General features: G+C 36.7%; 2 protein-coding genes across 2 annotated transcripts in view; one reads left to right on the plus strand and one right to left on the minus strand.

Moving 5' to 3' along the window:
* Window positions 1-25,078, plus strand: part of GPRIN1 (G protein regulated inducer of neurite outgrowth 1) — a 34,537-nt gene extending 9,459 nt beyond the window's left edge. Inside the window, exon 2 of the mRNA XM_072401041.1 lies at window positions 15,141-25,078. Within this exon, the coding sequence (XP_072257142.1) occupies window positions 15,192-17,798 (2,607 nt within the window). The 5' untranslated portion in view covers window positions 15,141-15,191 and the 3' untranslated portion in view covers window positions 17,799-25,078. The remainder of the gene's footprint in view (window positions 1-15,140) is intronic.
* A 726-nt stretch (window positions 25,079-25,804) lies between these two features.
* The window catches only part of CDHR2 (cadherin related family member 2), a 42,994-nt gene continuing 41,717 nt past the window's right edge, over window positions 25,805-27,081 (minus strand). Inside the window, exon 32 of the mRNA XM_072401042.1 lies at window positions 25,805-26,640. Within this exon, the coding sequence (XP_072257143.1) occupies window positions 26,524-26,640 (117 nt within the window). The 3' untranslated portion in view covers window positions 25,805-26,523. The remainder of the gene's footprint in view (window positions 26,641-27,081) is intronic.

Genomic DNA, 27,081 nt, shown 5'->3' on the forward strand with positions numbered 1-27,081 from the left:
AAACTTGGATAGATATAGTTGTTATGATACTGTAACAATTTTCACAATCCCATGCGTTTTGCAGATATAATCCCTTTCTCGGGGATTTTCATGTACAGATCATCAACAGTATAAAAGCACATCAATTATTAAGATATGGGTGCAACTTAGCCTGACGTAGTGCATAGTACAAGAGGTAGAGGAAAAACTCCACAGCAACAAGGAGGAAGGCTTAATCTAAAAGAAACAGGCAAAACTTTTCCCAAAGATTTGTCCTTGGAGAAATATGTGTATATTATGATCTTATATGGTATTAGATACGTTTTTACACCCAGGAGGGGACAGCAAAAACAGCAAAAATTATGAATGAACAGAGGAAAACTTTTGAATCTAAAACATTGGTGAGTATAGTGGTTGTTTGCGGGATTAAGATAGAAATCCAAATAAGGAGAGCCTACAGGGTCCAGTGGTGTCCAAATAAGACGTCTCATGATGACAAATCTAGCATTAGCTGCTTTTAAATTTACAAGCTGTTGAGGACAGGACAGGCAGGGGTCTGATTTTTGCCAATAGGGAAAGAGCTACAGACTTTCTTCTTTAGCAAACCAAAATCGAGAGGATATTTTATGTTTAGGAGAGGTGGGGAACACACACTCACTGCATCTGACTCATGTCCAGGAAAATCCCAAGCCTATTAAACGGGTCAACTTTTCAAAAATGGGAGGGGGGCCACACTTTGTTGTTCATTTTGATTTCTCTAATTATCCTAATTAGACAAAGCGGAAAGTCCAGTAAATGATTAAATATCTGAATATTCTTAATCTGATAAATCTGATAAGTATACCAATTCCAAATCATGCAGGTAAATTCCACACATTCCAGTATAAGGGCTTGATATAAAGTAGATCAATGAAATGCTCCATATCTGACAGTATAAATGTCCTGTTCATAGCATTCTTTACTCCTACTGTAAAGAATGCTGTGAATGGTATATTTAAACAATGAACAGAAACATTTTATGATTCATCTTTTTGACTGAGGATAGCTGACCAAAAGGCCTGCCCTTAGAAGACAAATGAAAATTTGGAGTGTCTAATACCTGTAGGTAGTTTTGTTTATAGATATGTAGAGACTACGTGTCCAGCCTATAATACTGTTGCTTTTTGTCTGTTCTTGATTCAGGAATAATGTCCATGTGGAATTTAGAATCGGGATCATCCAAGGCGCAGAGTCTAAGTAACACCAGGTCTTCACCAGGGCACCCCGCAAGGGGTGATGGGCCAGTAGCCTTGATGCCACTGGGCCTTTTACTGCTGGGGGTCACCAGGTTGCGACCCTTGGGGTCACCCTACCTCAAAAAGGAAAGGTGGAGCGGCCTCAATGTGGAGACAGGTGGCAGACCAGAGGAGTTGGATTCCAGGCACAGGTCTTCATATCAAAAAAGCTTTACCTAAGCTTTTTTGATATGAAGATAATTCTCTTGGTTGTACCCCAAGGTCATGTTAATCACTTTCTAAAGATGAACTTCTTTCTTTTGAAGCAGTAAAAAAAATTACCCTTACCTCACCTAGACTTGTATAGCAACTACTAGAGGTGCTTAGACATTTGTGGAATCATATGACCTAATTTAATATAGCTCCCCAAGGCTGGAGAGGATACACTTTTATCAGTGAAGCTGGGTGATCCAGCAAACCTGGAATGAATCTGGTATCAGTAATGGCAACCAACATCATTGGTGGCCACAAAAATTCCCTCTTGGTGGTCAGTGGAAGTGATGTTGAACCCTCCAGCATTTGTGATCAGTGCCATGCTTTGTGGTGTTCATCTCAGTTCTGACTTTGTTAATTAGGATAAAGCAAACACAATGGAAAAAAAAAGCAATAGCTCATTTTTGTTGCAGAAATATTGACTGTTTCATCAAAAACACAGCAGTCTATGGCTTTTGGAAATTCTGAGGATTGTAAGGATGATAATGATTTAATTTATACAAGAAACTTCTATGCCAGTTTCTTTTTTTCTTTCACATTATCCTACCCATTCCATTCCCACAGAATTCCATTTTGAGTTATAAACTTTGGAGGAAACAACCTGGAGTTGTTGGACTTTATATTTCATATTATGTTGCATTATTTTTCATGACATTTTCATAGTAGTTACCACCTTGATACCTGTTACACTCTACCTCCGAATTGTTAAGCCCTTCTATGAACTATGACAAAAAGTTAAAATTAATGTAAGCCTACCATAATATTATATGTTGATCCAGTGCAAGCTAGTAAAATTTGTACATAACTCGAAATGCTCATAAATACCTTTTGGTTCCATCTTTCCATTCTGATTTGTTGGTACTGTGGAAAGGCTTTAGCAGCTTTGTGTTGCTACAAGCAGTGATCACATTAGATACAGGATAAACTGCTAAGCTGATGTGAGGCAGCAAAGTATTGCTAACAATTTTGAATTTGGAAGAATACTGCATTGGCAGCCTTAAACTGAGAACACTATCTTTAAGTTTTACCAATACATAGTGGGGCAATCCTTAATGTTGATATGCTTTCAATATTACTTTGCTTCCCTTTTATTGTAAGTGCACCTAAAGAAAAGGGTTGGTGCCATAGTGATTTTTCTGGACACTGAAAGCTTATTATATTTATTTTGCTAGCACGGGTAGCACAGTGTCTCAGAGGTTAGCACTTTGGCCTTTGCAGTGCTAGGTAAAAGGTTCAAATCAGGGCCAGTAGACTATCTGTATAGAGTTTGTAGGTTCTCCCTGTGTTTGCGTGCATTTCTTCCTGGTACTCCGGTTTCTTCCCACATTCAAAAAACATTCAGTTAGGTTAATTGGCTTCCGACCAAAATTGACATTAGATTGTAGTAAAAGATATATGACTATGGTAGGGACTTGGATTGTGAGCTTGTTTAAGGGACAGGTAGTGATATGACAATGGACTGTAAAACGCTACGTAATATGTTGGTGCTATATTAATAGTGTGTAATAATAATAATTATACATCTATGTATACATAGTTTAAGCCATTCAGCTAATATAGATAATTGTTGCCCAAAACAAACAACCATGATCATCCAGAGAGAAAATCTAGTTTGTGTACAGTGGTCCCCTGATGTCATTTAGCAATCTGCTTGGCAGGTGGGGATGACTGCTGTAATTTCATATGGGAAGAATCCAGTGGCATGCCCCCCTTACATCCTTCTCCCCTCTCCAAGGAACAAAACAGCACTGTGTGGTCAGCAAACAGCACAAAGATTGTTTCCAGACACATAAAATCTAGCAGGTGTATGCAGCTTTAGTGTGGAGTTATATTTTATCCTTTGGTGTACAAATCCACATTAACACTGAACAGAATGTCTCAGTGTACGTTTTATTATCCTAATGATTTTTCAGTAATTCCCTTAGTGCAAAGCTATGTATGTATATTTCAACCTCAGCTTTTCTTATGGGTGCCTAAACTGTTCCTGTACAAAGTGGCCCATCATTAGCTAATCCAATACCAAAGCATCAGGAGATAATACAGTATCTAGAACCAAGTTGCCAAGTGGCCAGGTTGTGGTATACTGTAAAATCAGAAAAAATCAAGGTTTATAATATGTTGATATTATGCCTTGAATAGTGGTAATAATGCTCTCTAAAAACATCTGGAGGATTTAGAGCAGACATACATCATCATCATTTTTTTAATTTGTCCTTTAATCATTGCACAGTTTGTTCATCATTCAGCACACACCAGAACTTAAAGAATTCTTTCTATGGAAACTTTTCAGTGTTTTATATTTTTATAGTCTGTGTAAACAAGGAAGGCTTTATAGGTGATGACTAATATTTTAGATATTTGTCTTCATAGGCTAATTTACAGATACCATCTGTATAACAGCTAATAATTGATTGGCACTATGACCATTGTACAGTTTGTACACCATACTGCACACTCCAGAACTAGCCGCTTAAGAGTCCAGAATGGCGACAGAATTGGCAAATGTAATATTGCGGCAGATTTTTGGCTTTCATTTCCTCCTGCTGCTCTTCCAGCTCAGATGGATAGTACTTTGGAAATGTAAACACAGATTATTGGTGAACATAAACTCCATTATTCTACCAGTTTTGAAAGCTTTATTAGCATGCAGTGGGGTTGCAGTCAGAGTAAGTAAAGCCCTGGCCACCAAACACCATTCAATAGCCATTTAAAGTTAAACATCTGTTAAATGATAACCAGTTATTTTAGGTAGTATACGGGTGCATTGCAATATTAGTCCACAGCTCTGCCCCACACATTCTGTAATGCCTATTCCAAAAAGCAATATGAGAGCTTTTCTTTAATTAGCTTTTGAGTACTCGGATAACCTTTTCTTGGGACAGTTTAAGCACTCACATAATCAGGATCATTGCTAATAGTGTATTCTTCAAAAATTGGGATATGTATCAAATAGCTTTCATAGACAAATATCATTTTATAGCTGTGGGTACCTTGATATATATCAATTCTGTTGCAGTTAGAATGGGCAGAGTGCCATTAGTTCATCTTGTTGAAATTTCACATGCTTGTAAGTAGCTGTTTTCAAGCCAGAAACACCAGAATTGTAGACAAGGTGTCAGTAGACTAAAACTTTTAAACACAGAAAAAAGGTACCTTGAAAGTAGAAATTGTTGGATAAAAAGAAAAGTGTGTGTGCTGGAAATCTATCACTCAGCAATCTAGAGTCTAGAACACACAAGTGTTAGTCTTCTGCTTCTGAATTGGCATTGCTTGGCTTTCATAAGTCTGCACAGGTCATTTTAAATGCATGAAATAATTCCCTAACTGATCATAGACTGAATTCTTACTGATCTCTAAGTATTCTAATACTGACTTTAGAAGGAAACCCCTGCAAGTCTTGAGTCAACAACTGTAGAGACACCAAAGTAAGACAAAAAATCTATCATACAGGTAGGCTGGAAGAATTTAAAAACAATCCCACCTTCACAAGAATGAAGTAATACCTACTCATTAAATAATTACCTATGCTTAAAAATCCTTAGAATCCAACTTGTCTTAGATTGTTGGATGCCTGGTCCATCTGGTTCCTTCCACTGACACCCTACCTTACAAAAAACAAAGTAAAGCTGTAAGGAGAAGTAGATGGAACCACAGCACTCAGAGAGGGACCAGGCACCCTACAATCTCTGGACTGTTGGATGTAAAGAGTACTTCAGTAAGCTTAGTTATGATTTAAATGTTATGCTTCAGCAAAATAATAGTCTCAATTCTACAACAATGTTCAAAGGGGTGTAAGCACTTCCAAAGAGTGTAGAAGGAAAATCTTAACCGTAAAAAAATGTAAAAATGAGCACAGGAAACAGAACAAAGTGACCATCATGGATATGGGTTTTGAAATTTTGGGGGGAGGACCCCCCCTTCTACCACCACGGCAGGAAGGACTGAATAAGAAACCTGCAGCCTCCTGGTATACATATGTCATGTATCCCAGAATACGTATTTCAGAATTTACAACTACTCTATATTACTAATGAAATTGCTTTAAATTGTACATTCAGTGTAAGGATTTTGTAGGCCAGTTGTAGAGCATGGTCCTTGACAACAACCTATTGCTGAGTTGTGCCTTACACGTCACACAAACAGCAAAGATGTGGAACGTCTGCCCACACATATAATGAAAGGAATATGAAGAAAAGAACTTGTAGTATGTGTGTAACACAAGATCTGGGAGGATGGAAGGAGGCTGGAATACTGGAAAGGGGCATGGTGGTAATGTGTGATCACAGACCTCAGTACTTAGCAGTTTAGTGAACATCAGGGTACAGCTCTGCTCTGTGAAATTGTTCCTATAGAAACAGCCTTGAGACTCCAATTACTGTGGAGGAGGATTTTTTTCTCATGTTAATTTCCATTCTGCTTTATTTCCTCTTGGCTACGAACAACAAATTAAAATCTGTATGTCAGACTAAAAAGTCAGAATGTTCTTCTCTGTAAATACCATACTCCACTCTCATTGTCTCCATTGATGTGGCATCGATACTCATACATGCTGTTAGTGGGCTCCACAATTTTAGAGGAATATATTTCCCATATGTGTTTACAGATCCATTGGACAGACGTGTGCTCTTTAGGGTGGCTCCACAACTAAAGGATAGTGTAGCATCAAAACTGTAACATGATTCTAAGGCAGTGTTTCTCAACCTTTTTTCCATGGAGTAACCCTTGAAAATCTCTTTCAGGAAACCCCTCCGATAATTACTATATGCACAGCTCACAGTGCAATAGTGTGATGGTCAGTAAGAAGAATCACTCTTACATTGGTGACTATTGGAAACAATGTTACCATTACAGATAACTAGAAGGCCATTGGTGTCTGGTAAACTGACCTAAGAGGCACAAATTTCTCATGGCACAAGGAACCCCTTAGCAACCTCTCGAGGAAACCTAGTTGAGAAACACTGTCCTAGGGAATCCGCCTAAAAAACAATAAAGTTGTTCCGATAATGGACAAAGGTATGAGGAACCTCTTCCTTTAGGTTATGTATGTATGGATGTGGGATGCATGTGAATCTTAGTACAGATTTTCATTAGATTAAATGTTATTTAGTAAGCTTTTTTGATTTTTATATCATATATATTATATTTTATGTTATTATATATTTTATATTGATAGGTTTAATAAATATCTGTGTGTTTGTTTTTGGGTGTGCACATTGGAAAATCTATAGTAATACAGATTCAATAAAAATAGTTTTCAAGGGATGGTTTGAATTTATTACTGATAGATTGTAAGTTCTATTCCTATTTCTAGTTTATCGCAGATCATTACCATGTCTGTTGTATAGGTCTGTGGCTGTGGTTTTGTGGCTGCTTATACCCCGGCATAGAACAACCTTAGTCTTTCATTTTAATGTTTTAAGGTATATGCCCAATAAAAAACATTTCTTATTTTTGTATAAACTGGAAAAGAATGAGAATCACTGCCAGGATTTTACTGGTTCTAGTACCTTGAGGTCTTTTTATGCAATCATAAAGCTGCGTACACACGTCCAATTATTATTGTTGGAAATGAACGACGAACGACCGATTGACCAAAAATCGTTCTTAAAAAAAAGTGACCGACGATGCGGACGAACGAAGATAGTCGTTGAAATGAACAACCGGCCCGGCAGATCCGATTGGACGACGATCGTTCACCATCTATCGTGTGTACGGTCGTTCAGTGATCGTGCATGTTCCGAGCATGCGCGATGAACGTACGTTCTATACAGGCTGTATTGTGTTTATGAGTGTCTATCTATCTCTCTCTATATTTATCTCTCTATATCTCTCTCTCTCTATATATATATAAATATCTCTATATATCTAAGGCTAAGACTATATATGATGACTTTTTGGCTTTCGTAACTTGTTGGTGACACAAACAATTTATACAGGTAACACATATTAGTTACATTTTAGAACATATTAGTAAAACCAAATTACTTTTACTTGTTTGAGGGTCAGTTAAAATGAGGTAGCATGAAAACCAAGCAATTTGATTTTTCCAAACAAAAGTTTAACAGTGCCACCCTCTGTGTTGTACACGAGATAGGTGTTTTTTTCACCTGTGTCAGCATTTGGAGATTTCCTTCCTGACTGTGCGACAAAGCAAGAAATGAAGGAATATGGTTCAAGTTTCTGTTGTCAAACAAAAGAAGAAAGAAGCTAATAAAGTGTTAGAAAGCCCTTTTCTTAATTACTAGAATAAAAACCAAAATTCCAACAGAACAATAGGGGTTTGTCTACAGGGATGGGTTTGCAATGGTTACACGGCAGTTGCAACACATCCAGTCCACCCATCTACCACTACTCCATAACATTTATCACTCCCTTGAATTATAGGGTTTTATGATAAGAGTTGGCAAATGGGGAGTCTCATTCACTGTAAATACCACAGGCTTTCACAGTAGATCTGACACTTTGAGATTCTAATTGCAGTATCTGGCAATCAGTTGTCTATCCAGTCCACTGCTTAAACAAACACTTATGCCTATCAACCAGCTGTTAACTGCTAGGACAAAGAGCAACATGGTTGGAGGCAGCTATATCTATAGGTCCCTTTAAAACAGCCACAAGTAAAGAGTAATCCACTTGGAAATATTCCAAACTCTTGTGCACTCCTGATAGCTTGGAACCATGGATGTTGAGATCAAGAATAAAATCTAACATCTGTACACAGTTTAAGTATCAGGTGAAAATACGGGAAAGCATACCCTCACGTAAAGACTGGTGAGATTTATTGTGTTCAATTTCCCTTTGGAAATTTGGATTCATACACTCAAAGGGTGGATGGGAGGGACTAATGGAGAAACAGTCCTTCCATTAGTTTCTACAGTTTGTGGTATTTTTTCCTATTATCTTTTTCCTATCACTTCCCATATTCAACTCTCAATATTGACATGTGTTGATGTTGCCTTGATCTCCATTACTTCATAGAGAAAAATGGGGATATTACCATATGGACTATAGCCTAGGGTTCTAATAATTGCATTAGCAAAATTCAAGTGACATATGCATCAGTTTAAATTATTCAACTTTTTACTTTTTTCCTCTAAGCCCTGAATATGCAAAATAGGGAGAACTTTTGACATATAGCTTTTGTGTTAAGTACGCCCTTGCTTTCAGAAACTTTGTGACTCACCATGATTTTAGTTTCAAACTTAAACAAGGCAGCAGCCCATAATTTAATACAAAGGAACTTACTAAATAGTCTGGCAGTTAGCAGCAGGAGACTGTATAACATTCATCTGTAGCTTCTGCTGGACTAACGGATTATTAGAGCCAAGTTCTTTGTTCAGCTATAATGTAGTGACGGGCAGAAGGTGAGCACACAGGTATGTTTATCCGTTTACAGAAAAACTGCAACATGCACTGTTTCCAATTATTTAGTAAATGTTCTAGAACAGGCTTTAGGAAAAGGTATTCAGCTATCATAAGAATACATCAGATTGTGCTACCAACTGATTTGCTGAGGGAGCTGGTAAAGGGAACTAGCATATTTCTGCAATTGAGGAATGCACAGCTGCCACTGTAGAGGAAGCTGTGTTCTAAAAAAGAGAGCAACATATATATACACAATACTGTGTAAACGTTTTAGGCAGGTGTACAAAAATGCTGTAAGTAAGAATGGTTTCACAAATATACATTTGAATTGTTTATTCTTAGATATTTACAAGAAGAGTGAGCTAGCAGTCTTCTTAACTTTCAAAATCAAATTTTCAATCAGTATTTGGTGTGTCTACCATTTGCTTTCAAATCAGCTTCAATTCTTCCAGATTGTCTGCACAAAGTCAGAGATTTTGTTGGATTCTGGTCAGGTGTATGATTAACCAATTATACCAAACATGCATTCTCAAGTGTAGGTTATACACAGTCATTAAATGAAACAAAACAACTGTGTAGGAGGCCTAAGCCTGGGTGAGATACAACCAAACTCTGCTACCAAAGATGAGGTTGTGGAAGACAGTTTCATGGCACAGTTCATACACCATGGGAAGACTTAGCACATCAAGACACAAGGTAGTTCTACTACCACTGCAAGGTCTCACGCAGACAAAGATTTTAAAGCTCTTTTGAAGAAGCACAAAGAAACAGGCAATGTGGAGGACCATAGACCATAGTGGTTAGCCAAGGAATCCTATTACAGCAGATGACAGACACATCATGCTTACTTTAATGTGAAAATTAGAAGATAACCAGCAGAGCATCTGGGATCCAGGTACACCCATCTACTGTCTTGGGAAGTCTGGCCAGAAGAGGTCTTCATGGAAGAATTGCAGTCAAAAAGCCATACCTCATACATGGAGCCAAGGCCAAGCAACTATGCATGAAGACATAAGAACTGGGGTTCAGAAAAATGTCATTACTTGAAAATGCAGAAGGTTGCTGTGTACACGTGTACCTAGAAGAATTGATGCAGTTTTGAAGGCAAAGGGTGGTCACATCACATATTGTTTTCATTAAGATTTCTCTTCTGTTCTTCCTCTGTGCAATATTAATTGTTTAAAAATAAACTCTTAACACTTCTATTTGTGAAAGCATTTAAAGTTTACAGCATTTTTCACACTTACCTAAAGCTTTTACATAGTATTGTATATATTTTAACTTTATATTTAAAAGGAATATAATGACAGATTTCTACTTCGCGACCAGCATGTATCTGTCTCATTTGCTCTTTAATAGGAATCTATGTATAAGCAAGACTTGAAGATTAACTGGCCAGCCTGGAAAGGTTTTTTTTTTTTGTAACTGTTAAAGCTGGATCAGGCAGCCAACCTGTATTCACATTCATATTAAAAAAGCAAAAACAAAACAAAAAAACATAGATTCCAATTTTAATTTTAAGTTATATAGGCACTTATTCATTAAACAACCACTGTGTCAATGCAAATAATAATAGCTCTTCAATTAAATATATGCTTTTTTCTTTTACACAATAATTGAGGAAAAAGAAAGTATAGTTATATTATAAATGAAATCTATTGTTCACTGATTATCTAAATGCATTTTTAATTACTTCATAAAGATGCAGGCTTTTAAACTTTACAAACTTATTAAATCTAAACCATCATAGAAAAAGGAAAATCTATTAATAAACCTACATTTACTTTAAAATAATACCTTTGCCATTGGTTTTTTTTTTAAGGCTGGGTCTACAGCGTACGGTTTTAAAAACGTATGTACAGGTTCCTACTGTGTTCATATGAGTTTTTTGCACTTTAATTAGCGTTTTAAAGCTTGCCTTTAAAACCCTGGAAAATGTCTATGCCGCGTTTTCCTGCGTTTTTACTGCGTTTTTACTGCGTTTATGTTTTAAGTGCTTATAAACGCGGGAAAACATGGAAAAACGCCCCATTTAAATCAATAGAAGCGTTTGCCTGCGTTTTTGGGCGTATTCCAGCGTTAACCCCGCATTTTTTTTTTAAACATTACAAGCAACGTTAAAGATAATGCTAATAAACGTGCCTCAAGGAAACTTCCTGTTGTGAATTAGCACATTGGAATGCATGGGGATTTCAAACATGGGTTTTTAAAGCCTCAGGGTAAACGCTGGGGAAAACGTCCATGTAAACTATGCCTTAACTGATTGAGCTGACATTTTTGTCATGTACAAGTTCATGAAATGACACACTGCTAATTTGGACATTTTTTTTGACTGCATCAGGATACAGTTTTATGTCTACCGGGAACTGTATCTAGCCTGACAGATCTTGGGAAAGAATGGGATTGGACCAGGCAAATGAAATTTTGTCTAATTGTTTTTCCCAAATAGACAATCCAGTACTCTATTAGAATGTCAGGAGTAGATGCTACATTCATCGTCTCCCTTGAGGCAGCGACTCTCCGGTGTGAGGTAGCGGTAACCATATTCTTACTGCCAGTCTAAGTATAGCCTAAATGTATGATTTTTTTTGTTTAAAAGTGTGATGTATGAATATAACGCATGTATGATTATAATTTCTAAAAGTACTTATTTTACATTTTATGTATTGTCTTCTTTATGTTGTGGGATTCTGTAATACATCAGGTTGGAACCTCATTTATCCCATAGTTCTGCAGCAACAGGTTACCTAGAATATTGATTGTTTGTTCCCTGTGTGATCTTACTGTCAGCAAGCACTGTCAGTAAGATCACAATCACAGGAACTAATTGTATTAGCTTCAGCCAAAGCACTAACTGGGACCCATTGCAGGCTCTAAGAATGGGTACAGTTGTACTGTAGAACTGGATAAACCATTTTAATTCCTGGGCCCTAAAAAAAAAAATGAACTTTGGAGAAAACTAATACCCTTGCCATGGATAACCCTTTGGACTTCTTGCTTTTTTCTGTGGAATGATAAATATGGAAATTAACTTAACTTACTCCTTGCTCCCCAGAATTCTCCTCTGCTGCCTGATGCTCTGAAACGTAGGAGGGCCCTCTCTATCCTCCTGTACAGTGTTACTAATGTCTTGGTTTTATTTGTTTACATGAAATAAGTATAACAAAAAGAAGTTGTATTTGGAATCTGTAAGCCCCCTTTATTAGGAAGGCCTCCTATAACTGGCACTTCACCCTGGAGAATGAGTATAGGGGTACATGATACCCTTTACATATCCTGGAAAATAATTAATAAATGTCTTGTTATTATTGTTGAAAAAGTAAATCCATTGTCATGCTTGTAGTACAGTGTTGTAAAACCATATCAGTCACTATAATTTTATGAGTGTATTCAGCTATATGAATCATGAAGCAGTGAATCTGTTATCTGATTGCCACATCTTTATAAATAGGCCCATAGGAGTTTTAATAAGTCATGAAAAAACATCTCTGTAGATTAAGAACCAGAGTCAATTACATCCTGTATGTGCTGCTCAGGGTTACATAACTTGGGATATCTGTTGGGTTGATTAAGTAAAATCTGTCCAGCTGACAGCTAAATTAGCCATCTGGTTATTAGCAGCAAAAATAGTGGGAACATAAGATCACCAGCTTGGGTGTGATTAATAATCAAATGAATTAAAATATATGTTTTTAACTTTAATGAAAAAGAAATTTCCTGTCACTTTATCCAAGTACCACATCAGTAAACCTGTAATAATTTTGTGTAAAGACCCTCAAAGTTAGTGTTACACTTTTTTTACAGTCATTATGGATTACAGTTTTTGTAGTGAAATATGCAGCCTGGTAATCCTAAAATGGCAGTACGGGTGTATCTGTAAAGAGTGCAAGCATTGGGAGTATGTAATATAAAGCAGTGGTCGCCAACCTTTTGGACCTCACAGACCACTTAATTCATTATTTTAAATCTTCCAGACCATTATTAGGAATTTTTAAAAAAATATAAATACATTTGGAAAATAATGATCTTCTTAATTGTGCCTGACAAGGACTGAGGAGGCTCTGATTTATTGATCAGCTGACGGTTAAGTGAAGTATTACTATTGTTACTATTATCATTAGTTGCATTATCTCTGGTATTACTAAAGAAATGCCAAATATTTGCTATTTCTCACTCATTATGGGTTTATTTTATTCCAATCTAAGACCAAACTAGAAATGATAGTTATCAAAGTCAAACTATTTGATGCCATTAAATATAACAATTAAAGAAAATACATACTAGTTTAGGTAACAGGTAAGGTAACAATACTGAAGCACACAGCTCAGCAACAGTTGCCTCATACAACTTAAGGCCTCCCTTGTTTTTCCGTCTTTAGTACAGTTCGTAAAATGAGTGCAATATAAAGGCGAAAATTGTCATTCAGAATATAAGAATTATTTATAATAGTATTTTTGTTCTATTATTAATAAAACATAAAAATTGCAAATATTATCCATTTTTTTCTGTCGACCACCCAAATTTTCTCCATGGACCACTGGTTGGCGACCACTGATATAAAACATTCAGGGTTCAAGTCTATATATTGTATAGTATACAAAGTTGCTATACAAAGTGTTTATATAGGAAGATATAAAGAATTTGGTCTAGATAAAAGTAATTGGGTCTAGAAAGTACTACTCACTACTTGATGAGAACAACTTTTAAAAAGAAGCATATGGGATTTCAAAAGTACATAAACATTAATACAAACACTTTAATATTTATAAAACAACAATTGTAACCACAGATAAAATAAGTTATTAGTCATATAATAATAAATAATTTGAAAAGACTGGCTTGGGTAGTGTTCCTTAGTGTTTCGCTTTAAATTGCTTCCTCAGGAGATGCCTATATACAATTCCTTTCGACATACGTGGTCAGATAAGGCTCACCAGTTGCATATATTCTGCAGGGATTTCATTGCTCTATAAGCTGAGCAGGAATCGGGGAACAAAGTCAGTAGTTCCCACCAAAACAGGTTAGTTGGAACCCCTACCTGTCAACCTCATTTTATTTTTTTTGCACAGTCTTGACAGGTAAAACTGAGAAAACCATGTTAAGTTTTATTCACAGCAACTACCGTATTTTTCGCCGTATAAGACACTCCGGCATATAAGACGCACCCAATTTTAAAGGAGGAAAATCTAGAAAAAAAAGATTCTGAACCAAATACTGTACTATTCCCCTTCTGATCACTCATGTGCCATTCATACCGTATTCCCCTTCTGATCACTCTGTGCCAATTTAAATTCCCCTTCTGATCACCCTGTGCCATTCAAATTCCCCTTCTGATCACCCTGTGCCAATTTAAATTCCCCTTCTGATCACTCTGTGCCAATTTAAATTCCCCTTCTGATCACTCTGTGCCAATTTAAATTCGCCTTCTGATCACCCTGTGCCAATTTAAATTCGCCTTCTGATCACCCTGTGCCAATTTAAATTCCCCTTCTGATCACCCTGTGCCAATTTAAATTCCCCTTCTGATCACCCTGTGCCAATTTAAATTCCCCTTCTGATCCCCTTCTGATTACTTACCTTTTTCTCCGCCAGGGAACTCCTTTAGGGCAGGGATCAGCTTGCTTCCGTGTTCCGTGCTTTGCGGGGGCGCGTGTGCCGGCTTCTTCTCGCTGTGCTTTGCGGGAAGGAGGAGACACGCGCTGCAGCCAGCATCGAGGAGAGGAGAGAAGAGGAGACGTACGCAGGATCGGGGTATCGGGTGAGTATGTTGTTTTAATTATTTTTTAAAACGGCCTTTGCCGTATAAGACGCACCCACTTTTCCCCCCCAGTTTTGGGGGAGAAAAAGTGCGTCTTATACGGCGAAAAATACGGTACTAATGGCTCCAAAGGACAGCTGTACCGGCTTTATCTGTAGTTATTGTAAACAGTGGATAGAGCTTCTGTGGTTGCTGGTTGTTAGGAGCACTACTAACTGATTTACCTTAACTAGATTAGGCAGAGTCAAAGTAGAGTTGAACTCATTTGTACTGGTCAGTAGATGCACCACAGTTATGCCAGAGAATGATCGATCTGAGGAAGAAATTGATAGTTTACCCATTGGCCAATGTATGACTCCAGACTCACAAGTTGTAAAGGGTCCATCTAAGCAGCCTATTTTTTTCAAATGTCTTTAAATATTTGACTAAAAAAAATATTAGTGTTGGTAGATTGTGTACACATTTGTGGTGCTACATTTGCATTACTGTGCATTTTCTCTTTCCTTTTCTCTACTTATGTATTTTCTTTATTCCTCTGTATTTTATTTTAGGATATTCTCAAGAAGGATTTTGAAATATTATGGAAAAGGCCTTGTCCCGACATGGGCAGTCCTAAGGAGCCTCAGAGATTACAGTTAACAAGGCCTGATGGTGCCAGTGAAAATGTCCCTTTGCGTTCCCCTATATCTTCAAGAATTTGGCAGGCTGAAGACCCTACGCATAGTTCAGGATTTGATGGTGAGGATCTCTGCATGAGGAACTTCTGTGTCAGTGTACATGGAGACCATGAATTTCCAGAAGGCTTCAGCTTTGACATTGATGCAGACCGTGTCTTAGAAGTGCATAAAGACTTTTCTGTAGACGCTGAATGCACTTATTCTTTTTATGAAAGCAGGGAAGACCAGACTTCATCAAGACAAGCAGACTTAAACAAGTCTGATAACAGTGTATCAGAGACATACATACAGGGCAAAAGCATTACAGATGGGAAAGATGTTTGCTTCTCTGAAAATACTAATGATTTGAAAGGACAAGTTGTAAATGCTCCCATTGTAACAGAAGTGAGTCTTTCTTTGGAAACAAACACAGATGTTGTTTCTGGAGATTGTGGTACAGAAGGATATACAAATATTTCCCTAAAAAACAACAAAAAAGAAACTGTTGAAGATTTGGAAAAGGTAAAAAACGTTACTACTAAGGAACAAAACAAAGAAACCCAAGCAGAAGGGTTGGTTGGATGTAGAGAGTTTTCCAATGGGGAACTAAGTAAAAAAACACAAATATCTGACCCAGTGCTCTTAAACAAGCAGGATGATACACAGGAAAGACAATACAGATCTATTGCTGTTAGCCCAATTGTTCCACCTGATGGACAGTCATCTTTTTCTTTTCAAACAATGGCTCCACGACCAAGTGGTAAAAATACATATGAAGTAAGGACTGATGATAAGGAGACAGGCAAAAAAGATGATCTACCAAAGACACATTCCTTTGAGCTCGTCCCTCCTAATCATGATGGTGGAACAGAGGCAAGGTATAGGTCTGTAGCTGTAAGCCCTATCATCCCACCAGGTGAAACATCCTCATTCACATTTCAGACAGATCACAGTGCACATCCTCAAGGAGATCCAATGGTATCTGCTACAACTCAAAGAACAGATACTGAAAAGGCTGACAACTCTCAAAAGGTCTGTACACAAGAAAATGTCAATCATAGCACTGGGGGAGTGGAATATAAATCAGTAGCTGTTAGTCCCATTATTATACAGGAGGGTTCCTCATTCACGTTTTATCCATTAAGAACTGATGGTAGCACAGTGGGAGGTCAGTTGACACCTAAAACTTGTCGTGTTGAATTGATACCTCCCAGTCAGGATGTTGGAACTCAGGCCAGAGCAGAGTGTGTCTCAGTTGCAGTTAGCCCGATTATCCCACCGAGTGATTCTTCCTCATTTGTATTCCAATCAGAACAACAAAGTGGACATAAAATATCAGACAAGCAAGCCAGTTGTGCAAAATGCGCACACAATGAAGATGCAAGCACACAGGCTGGCACTGGTGTGCAATGTGTATCGGTGGCAGTCAGTCCCATTGTGCTTCCAGGTGGATCATCCTCTTTTACTTTCCTCTCTGAAAAGACAGTTCTTTCACCTGCAACAGAGCTGAGCAAAGATGAAAAGATGAAAGCTGTAGATAATCTCCCAAAAACATATTCGTTTGAGCTTACACCCCCTGATGACTGCATAAGAGCTACACCAAGAGTGGAATATCGATCCATAGCAGTAAGCCCAATAATACCACCCAATGAAGTTTCATTTACTTTTCAAAATAAAGGAGAAATTCTTACAATAAAAGGAACTGAGGGAAAAGAAGATTCAGGTTGTGTGAATGTGCTGCCTAAAACATGTTCATTTGAAATAACACCTCCTGATGAGGACATAAGCACAGAAGCCGAACACAAAGTGAAATGTGTGTCCGTGGCTATCAGTCCTTTTGTTTTTTCACAGGAATCTTCGTCATTTACATTTCAGGAGGAACAAATGGCCAAGCAACATGAGCAAACCAAAAAGCAAGACTCTTGCAATATAAGCCAACTTTCAAATACATTATCAGAGACAAAACCACAGTACCAAGATGTAGGAACTCAAGTTGATATTACAGTACAGTGTTCATCTATAGCTATAAGTCCCATGATTCCACTGGATGGATCCAGTTCATTTGTATTCCATACGGATGGAATAAACCAAGCCTCATCATTGCAAACACAGCTATTAGAAAAACCAGCTATGAAAGATGCTGAATTGCAAGTGTCTTTTCCAGTAGAAACCAGATCTATTGCAACTGACCCAATGACACCAAGAGGAAAATCTCCACGAGTTTCTTATCCTGACATCCATGTTAAAGAAGTCAAATCAAGTCACCCAGAACCAGTAAGGGAAGTCAGCTGGGATGAAAAGGGGATGACCTGGGAAGTATATGGAGCTTCAATGGAAGTTGAGGTGTTAGGCATGGCTATACAGAAGCACTTGGAAAAACAGATTGAAGAACATGGCAAGCGGGAGAAAGTAATGACACCTCAAAATACTAGAGGTAGTTCTGTAAGAGGTGCAGCAGTTAAGAGTGAGAGTAAACGGCAGCCTGGTGCTTTCCGCAGCTTTTTTCACAGGCGGCCACGTTGCTGCTCTAGTGCTGCTCCTGCTGTTGAATAAATTTAAAAGAATTTAGCCATTTTAAGCCTTTTTAACAAAGAATACAGTTGACGATAGACACAAAACAGATGTTGATGAATAGCTCATGTAGAGGTCGAAACTGTATTGAAATGCTCAGATGAATGAACAGTTCTTTTTTCAGAAATCAGTTGTGGGCTTAAGAATGGTATAGTTCATTGTGGAATAGGGTGGGATGATGGAGCAGTTGGAATCTTACTGAATGTGCTTTTATTTTTCAGCACTCTACTAAAATAATAACAATACATTAGTCACATAAAACAAAAAATCCCCTACTCATTTTATTTTTACGAACTTTCAGACCAATGTTATCATTATATATGTTTAAATTTTAATTGCGATAATTTCCCAATTTGGGCCAGCACAAAAAGATATATACCTATTTAGCATTGATTCTGTAATTAATTATTTGTGTCTAAATCTTAAAAGTGCAGAGTAAAGAGATGATGGTCTATACATCATTGTATGCTATTTTGCCATCCAAATGCTTAATAACTGCACACTCATGTTGCTGTAGTAAAAGCACCAAAAGTGTCTATTTGACAGTTACAAGATCATTTCTTTATCACATGATAATTTTAATTTGTGTGATGCTTGTTTGTATGGTAGGTGTTTTAACGGCAATGAAATGACAGTGGCCTCTAGCTATGGCACTGACAGGTGCGTTCATGAGTCACATATATTTATTGAGAGCTCAGTTATGGAAATAGATTAAAAAATGTCAGATCAAAGTAGCTATACAATATTACATAAGCACTAGTAAGTGGTTGTCTGATAGAAACCCTCCTACAAAGGATTATCACAATAAATAATCAAACTGCCAATGACTGATACATTTAATAGCAATTCAGTTGTTCATTGTGATAATGATCTGTTTTTTTTAATATGTACAAGTAATTCTTTATTTTGCCTTAAGGCATTATAGCGCTACTTTCCATCCAGCTGAAGATGTAATCCTATTATGTTGTTAAGAGAAACTTGGGAGCAAGGAATATGGGGGCCTCCCTTCTCTCTTCCCAAAAATGCTACTTTTCTGGCCAAGCTGGTTTTCATACTTCCTTTGTTACAGACCTAGAGGAAGCATGCAACATATATCCTGATTTACAAATTGGTTCACAGGCAGGGGGTCAGTTAGCATTTTCAGAAAAAAGAGATTAGCTATGGCTGCCACCATATTTCAATAGAAAGTATAGGTTTTTTTTCATTAGAAGCAAGTAATTTCTCAACTAATGTTCCATTTTACAGAGTAGAACATTTTATAATATTTAAAAAGATATTACAAACAACGGAGACCTCTGACAACCAAACACAATTTTTTTTATTATTGATTACCAGGGAATACTTTGCAAGAAATAAGAATGTGTTTCACATATGCTGAGGGGAGTGTGACCCACAGATATAAACAGGGATCCGCTAGCTATATAATCCCTAAGCATAGGTATCAATGTCTGAGTAGGAAAACAGAGTACATACATGTTTATATATCATTAAACTTGCTCCTACATTGTATTTTTTTGTAGGAATATTCTATACTTCTGACAACTTCACCCTCTCCCCACCATTATGCTAACATAAACACACAGTCTGATCTCACTGTCATCTCTCTTCTCATTTACCATGAACTCATGCTTCTAACTCTCTAATGCTGTTCCATGTGCTTTCAATGGCAGTGATTAGCTCTTCATGAGAGAATGAATGGTGAATGTCACAATAACTGCGTTTGAAATAGACCCCATAGGGCTACAATGTATTTTTTTCTCAAAGATATGTGATTTTTTTTATGGGCAGCCATTTCTGTTTTGTTGATTATAATAACTCTCTGCCCACAGAAATTGCTAACAGAACCACTGTAGCCAGCATAAGATGAAGATGTATTCGTATTACGTTGGCTCATTAAGGGGATCTTTGTGTGTGACTTCTTTTACTGTGGATGAAAAGAGCGTCCCCTTGTCCTTTGCAATGGCATTTAAGTGAATCATTTTGCAGCAAGGTTACTATGTGGACCATTTATATATTTATACAAGGTGATCATAACCCCATTTTGAACTTTGAGGTAAATACATAACAACCATAGACCATTTAGAGTGGAAATTATAAACCATCACTCTCTAAATAAAGCCTTTATGCCTATAGACCCTAAATTGTCTATAATGTTGTTAATTTCCTTATGAAAAGAAAATAAACTTGTTTGAAAACCTAGATTCTTTGTGAACCCATGTTAACTATTACTTGTTTTTTTCTTTTCTAGTTTTAATTCTTTTATGTGGCCTCTTATCAAACTCCCAGCATCTTTCTAATTATAAAAGTTAAACTTACAAGTGTTTATTTACTTAGTAAAGACTTTGCTTTTTAAATATAGGCACCACATTAACCAATTTTTCCTTCCAGCCTAAATCCCGAAGATCAGCTAATTTCATCTGTTAAGATGTGCTTTTATCTTTCCAGAATGTGCTTGTTTACAACTTAGATGAAATGAAATCATGTCATGAACGCTGATACTGAAATTTTCATTATATAAACATTTGTATTAAACTGCACATATAGTAGTGCCATTACACCAGTCAAAATCATTCTGTGAGGAGCCAAAAGTTGTGTAAGGATATCAGTTAGCACCACAGGGGCCTGAAAAAATTCAATAAGTAACTTTGCAGTAGGCACACCCATATGTAACTGCACCCATACTGCCTCAGCACCATCACACTGTCCATCAATAACGTCTTCTTCCATACTCAATATTAAATCACTTCTCACATATAGACAGGCACTAGCGCCTATGTATTCTACTTTGTTTCTTCAAAGGGAAGGATAGCCAGGTACTCCACCAGCCCAATCTTCTGAGTGATAAAGCCAAAATGGCAACTAAATCACGGTGACACAACACTTATTCAATTGTTTTATTCTGCAGTTGTATGTACTATATTTTTTGTTGTGGAACATTTAGTATTGTGTAGTTTTTAGGAAAGAGTTACAAATGACAAAATTACTATGGTACTTGGATATCCCAATTTTTTTTTTAAAATTATTGATAAACTTTCCCTATTCACTCACTCACTCTAGTCACCAATGCTGTCAGAGTCACTTCTGTGTATTTGAAATAATTAGGTACCTTAATTAAAATCAATCCCTGAGGGAAAGGGTCTAGGAATAGATTTGTCCTTTGCAGCAACATAATCCCTATTGTTTGTACATTCAGTATGGTCACCCCTGCAGATAATGTATTTGCCTATATTCTTTTTATTTTACTGCAAAATGTCTAGTTTAATCACTCATTTTGGCCAAAAAACAAAAATGGCTAATGTTAAAGTATTTTACAAATGCAAGCTGCACATTGGGTTTTATTGTATGAAAAATGTGAGAACGTAGATCATGCAGTAAATATACATTTTTGCAAGACAATAACTGCTGGCTTTGGACCATTTAGCCATTGCATGTTTTCTAAACAAAGAGAAGTAGACTGCCAAAATCTAAGGGGTTGAGATATGTAAACTCTTCTCTTAGTAGCAATTGTCACCCTCTCCCTGACCTTCTGACTCTCATAAATAAACTTCAGATGTGTCAGGCTTAATATATGCATAGTTAAACACATAGTTGAAAATAGAACAGTCTGCCTTTTTAGCGAAGAAGCACGGTGCACTGTACTGTATTTGAACTTGGTAATGCTTGTGTATAGCATCCCACAGGAATAATTTCAATTCTATTTTTACCTCTCTTCCACTGCATTCCATAGAGCAACAATTCATGGCAAACATCATATAACTGTGATGTACATACCCTTCCTAAACCTTATACGCAGTAGACTTCTGCTTCAAATCTGTATACATTTTTTTTAATTTGTGCCTGACGAGATACTGCATTAGACAGTCACCTTACTAAATAAGAGGAGGATCTGTAACTTGAGAAAAATGGTAATGATGTAGAGTTGGATATTTTATTATAAAAACATGTCCTTGTGTAGCTACAGTAGAAACTGGCCAGGAATTACCTTGGAAAAGGTATCACCTCTTTATGTGAAAGCCAAAATGTTTTTTGTGCAAAAATTTTCAATGTTTTGGGCAACATACAGGTTAAAGGTTTAGTGAAGTATGTAATTGTTATTTTTATACTACCTTTGTAAACATTACTTTGAGTTAAATGATAAGGAAATGCAGAATTACTACATGGAAAACCCTTGAAGGACTACAATGAAGCCTAGGGGGCACGTAAAGCCCAATTCTGTCTCACCTGAGAGTTGTTTTCTCCGCCCCTTCATTTTTGGGTAGAATAAGTTTCAAACACTGGGAGTACAGTTAATACATATAACATTTTTGACTGTACAATGTTCTCTTAGCTTTGTTTTGGGTATGGAAAAACTATAAGGTGATAACTGACTTAATTTTAAATATGAAAATTCAACATGGAAATCCCTGTATGATTTTGCAAGGTTTCTTGAGGTTGTTTCATTGACTTGTCAAGCTGTTGATGTCTACCAGCAATGTTTCTTTTATTAAGCGTTAATGCAAAAAATGTGAGTTTTATGAATATATGTTTTACCGAAGACTTGAAACTGAATATGGAATGCTAATAGCTGAGTATCCAGTTTGATCTGAATTGATCGACAAATCAGTGTTAAAAGTATTTATGAAAGGTAAATAAATTGATCAGTGTTTAAACTAAAAGGCATCACAGACACAGATTTTAATGACTGTTTACACAAACAATTGCTACAATGGTCCAAAAGCCTGTTTTTAAAAAGTTTGGTTTCCTTTGTGCCAGTTTCCATAGTATTTGCAAATTACAACTGTTTGCTTGTATTGGTATTAAAATGTAAACACATTACCAATTCTATTATGTGTTGTACAAATGTTTTGTGTATCTTTTTCTAGAAAGTAGGCACTTTTGCCCATTTTACTTAAAACCATGTTATTTAGCTTATTTAATAGGGTGTGATAACACCATTTTGAGCATCATTTCTATTTTTTTAAACTTTGGTATACTGTTGAGGTTTAAGATAGAACTAAAATTTTGAAAGAGATGGGAGAAGAGCAAAAGATGTGGTAAGGCTTTGATTTAGAAAAGAGAGATTCTAGTGGGATAGCAGCTGAAAACCATAAGGCCCATGTGGAAGAAGCAAATCAGAATTCCAACATCATAATTGTTAAGTAAGTTGAACGTTGCCTGCCATAGTGCCTGAAGAGCAGGTAAAGCTGCAACCAATGTCATCTTAGATATTATTAAGTGTATGTGTGAATAGTGTACAAAGAGATTTATAGTTATTCACAGACATTTATGCAGGAAAGTTGCTTGGAAAACAAACCTGACTAAACTGTGAAATTCACTTTTAGCATTCATTTTGTGATGGGGCAAGGTTGATGTTGCTGATCATCTCAGGAACTTAGAGAACTTAAAGACTGGATCCCAAAGTAATTTAGTGGGATGATCCAAAGGATTGTTGTGGAAGCTTTGTTGTAAATACAGATCAAACATAAAATTGACTAAGCTTATCTTCAACTAAGCACAATAACTTCCATCAAGATCTTTATATTCTTTACTAGTTAAGGTGCATGGAAGTCTGTACAAAATATGTTGGTTGGCACTAAGGACCATGGTGAAACCTAGTTTCTTATGATGTCCCTGTTCTGTCATCTCACAAGGACTAGGAATTAGGAAGTTTGTCATTTTAGACCTGATCTAGCAATGAGTCAATAGTCACAGAGAGCCTAAGACCAATATGTATTCACTAAAACATCGATTAGTTAAGATGGTTGATCACCTTGCATGTTGTCCTCACACAACCTGGATTTTGCAGAATGTGAGGTTCACATGCATGGTGAACCTAACTTTTTCATCTCATCAAACAAAGAATTTATATTTCATTATTGTGTTGTCAAACAGACATGATGTGATGTAAATACCCATTACCACCGGAGTGAAGATCTAAGATGGAATTGCTAATAAAATAAAACATTACCTCAGACCTTGAACTTTGAGAGTGTATTACATATGTATATAGCTGTAACATTAGCAAACCTAATACTGGCCTCTGCTCCTAATGTATCCTACATCTTCGCACCCGTATCTTATTTGCCTGCAGGCTTATAGTATGTTTAGGAGCATTGGAACTTTTTTTCATATGGGAGATGATAGACTGCATTTTATATGGTACAATGTGAATAATAGCAAAGACAGACAATCAGGAGTAAGGTCACTGGGGTAATACACCCAAAGGTGATCAAACTCCAATGTGCCTCATTGTATAATCAGGTAATTCAATGCAAAACATTACAGGTTTAGACCATGAAAAGGAAAGTGCCCTTACTTTTAATAGAAGGAGTAACCATCAACGCCTTGGCTACTAGCGATAGGGTTCTGCATTGATGTTAATTGTACGTTTTAGCTTTGTTAAATTTGAAGACTGTAAAAAGGAATAATTAGTCACAATCTATTGCATTTTTTCATTTAAAATGTTCCTTATTCTTCAGAATATTAGGAATATACAATCTTTCAATGAGGTATTAAAGCACAAATACAATGGTTTTATTATGATCACTGTACGATGTACGACGGCTTTAATTTGGCAGTTTTTCTGTGTACTTTATACTTAACATCATTTTGGTAATGCTGGTTTCTCTCTTAAAGCAGATCTTTGTTTAAAATACGATTCTCCCCCCTGATATCCTGTTCGTCCCATTCCAATTAAGTAAAAAAATATGGCAAAGTGACAAAATATTTATTTTTATTGTAAAAGAGACCCCTCTGAGATCTTTGGTGGTCATTGCCAACATTCCTTCTGAAAGAATTGATCAAAATTCAGTAGATGTGATTGGCCTGAATACTTAGGAGGTAGTTGATTACATAACTAGCCACCATGGGATCTCGAAAGCAATGGTTTTGGAGATAAATGTAAATATTTTGTGCCTTCTGCTACCTCTAATGTTTCAATGGAGTGGGCTGGGCAGGATAGCAGAGAAGTGAGGTCACCTGTTGACTATAGGTCTGCATTAACAATTTGCCTTAGCCTCGGTGACAGATTGGTACAAGCCAGGCAGCTGTCTCTCAATTTTTAATGTTCCTGTAGTTTAAGCAGCTGTTTCTCATTCCTCCTTTTTTGCTGTTCTAGTTGCAATGTGAAGTTCTAACATGTGCCATATAAATCATTTTTAATTATTTTATTGTGATATGGTGAAATGCTGTACTCTTGTCTTTTTCCTTCTATTTTCCTACCTACTTTGCTGTGGGTAAAAGTTGTAGAGCTGAACGTTGGTTAATAAAATTCTAAAAAACAAGTTTTTTTGTCTTTTTTTGGTGTTGCTTCTAGGGGTATAAAAATAAATGTCTGAATTCGGTAGTAAAATATCATATCATCCATAGCTCCATCTGGAATGCATATCATTGGTTAAATCCAATTTCTACAAGTAACACAAAAGGCAATATTAAAGCTGTAAGAATATCCATAGTAAAATATCTGCCATGTTAATAAACCATTTTAAAACCTGACAGTTGGGCTGTTGCAATATATTTTCCAGGTCATATGTAGTGTTTGGCCTTATCATATTTCCATGGGCACTTTTAATCATAGTTCCATGGGCACTTTTAATCACAGTTTTGTCTTTGATAGCCTTCTCTCCAACCATGTAGTGCATCCCATTATATCACTGATCATATCTAAAATGATTCTTTGAAGTGAGCCTATGCTCATGCAAGCATGTTTACTTTAATGCAGACTTACACAAACACATCTACTTACCTTTTACTTTATGCAACAGTTTGTTCAACCACCAGGAGTGAAAGCAAAACCTGTTTAAGCTTCAGGTTGGTGGAATTGTATTTTAAATAGGGTAATGGACTCAGATTAAATCCCCCCTGAAGCTAAAAGTACTCTAATCCCTAAAAGAAGTTTCCTATAATAATTGTGGATCTATCCAATTTCCTCTGGAACCTCTTCACAATAATAAGGTAAAAATGTTTAGTTGCAGGTCATAACTGTGAACATAACTGATGGAATCGTAGTAGTGTGTCTTTCTTTGTTTTTATGTTTATTAGCATGAAACCTCTCATCGATCAGAATCATACAGTATATCTCCCAAATAAATATTTCTTTATTGGTAGATGAATGAAATTGAGAGATGTTCTGAAGAGTATAGAGCTTGCAGATAATGAATGGTTTCTTAATGTACATTTCTTGACAGTTTATTTTTTTCTGACAATATACATTAACAAATTACAAATTTTAATAGAATGGTATTCTTTGTAAACAACATGATATCAATTTAAATAACTCTTCAATGCAATCCTGGACACACTTTCCCCCTGTACACTAGGCACCCTTTGGTACTTAAATTTACACATTGAGGTCCATTTATGTTTGTAGGAAAACATGTAAATGTTGGGTGAAAGTTTGGTGAGTAATGTGCAAAAATATTATGAAAAAGACCCTTTAGTGTCACTTCTCCAGTAATTATAGGTTTGGAGGAACTTTGAACAAACCGGTCTCCCAGGTGCTGTCACATGGGGGGAAGGGGTGAATTCAGATGTTGAGGTCATGGCCATTATCAGAAATGTATGCCCCCCCTTCCCCCTATGTCTAAAAAGTACAGCATTGCGAAGGTCAAACCCAGTACAAAAGTTCCTCCATTATGGCAGCCATGCTTTGGGTTCCTAGTTTTTAGTGTGTGCGTGGGGGAGGGATTAATTTATGAACAGATTTGCTTTAATCTTCTGCTGTAACAGATTACAGGTCAGTTGTGTCCAAAGCTGCATTCTCATAGGACAGTTTTTGTCTCTCGTTAAGAGCTGCCACTAAAGGTTCCTCTCTGTCTTTGTCAATTTTAGAAAATGGTGATAAATCCTGAAAGAAAAAAAAAAGATCAACATATACACTGTGAATATTGCCAATTCTAATGACAGAGAGACTTTTTTAAATGTCATTCATACCATTGGTGAATCTAAAGACCAATTTACAACTTGTTCTAGTGTGCTTTGCCAAGCATTTAAGTGCATTCATTAGAAACGCCTGTTAATAATGAATAGACTACCTTCACACCAGCAGAACTGGCAACATTTCCAATGCAGTTCACAACGCAAAAGTGTGATTTAGCTGATAAGAGCTATTCTTAGCTCCACCTTCCAGCACTGATTTACTGTATATGTTAAACATTGTTTTCACAGATATCAGCTCTGCTGACATTTCCTCTGTCTATAGGCAGAGGAAGAAATGAGAAATGACAAAGAAATAAGCTCGTTAATCCTAGAGATGTCAACTAGGGGAAGGTTACAAGGGGGGAAAAAT

The sequence above is a fragment of the Pyxicephalus adspersus genome, chromosome 2, assembly GCF_032062135.1.
Source record: "Pyxicephalus adspersus chromosome 2, UCB_Pads_2.0, whole genome shotgun sequence".
Taxonomy (NCBI): domain Eukaryota; kingdom Metazoa; phylum Chordata; class Amphibia; order Anura; family Pyxicephalidae; genus Pyxicephalus; species Pyxicephalus adspersus.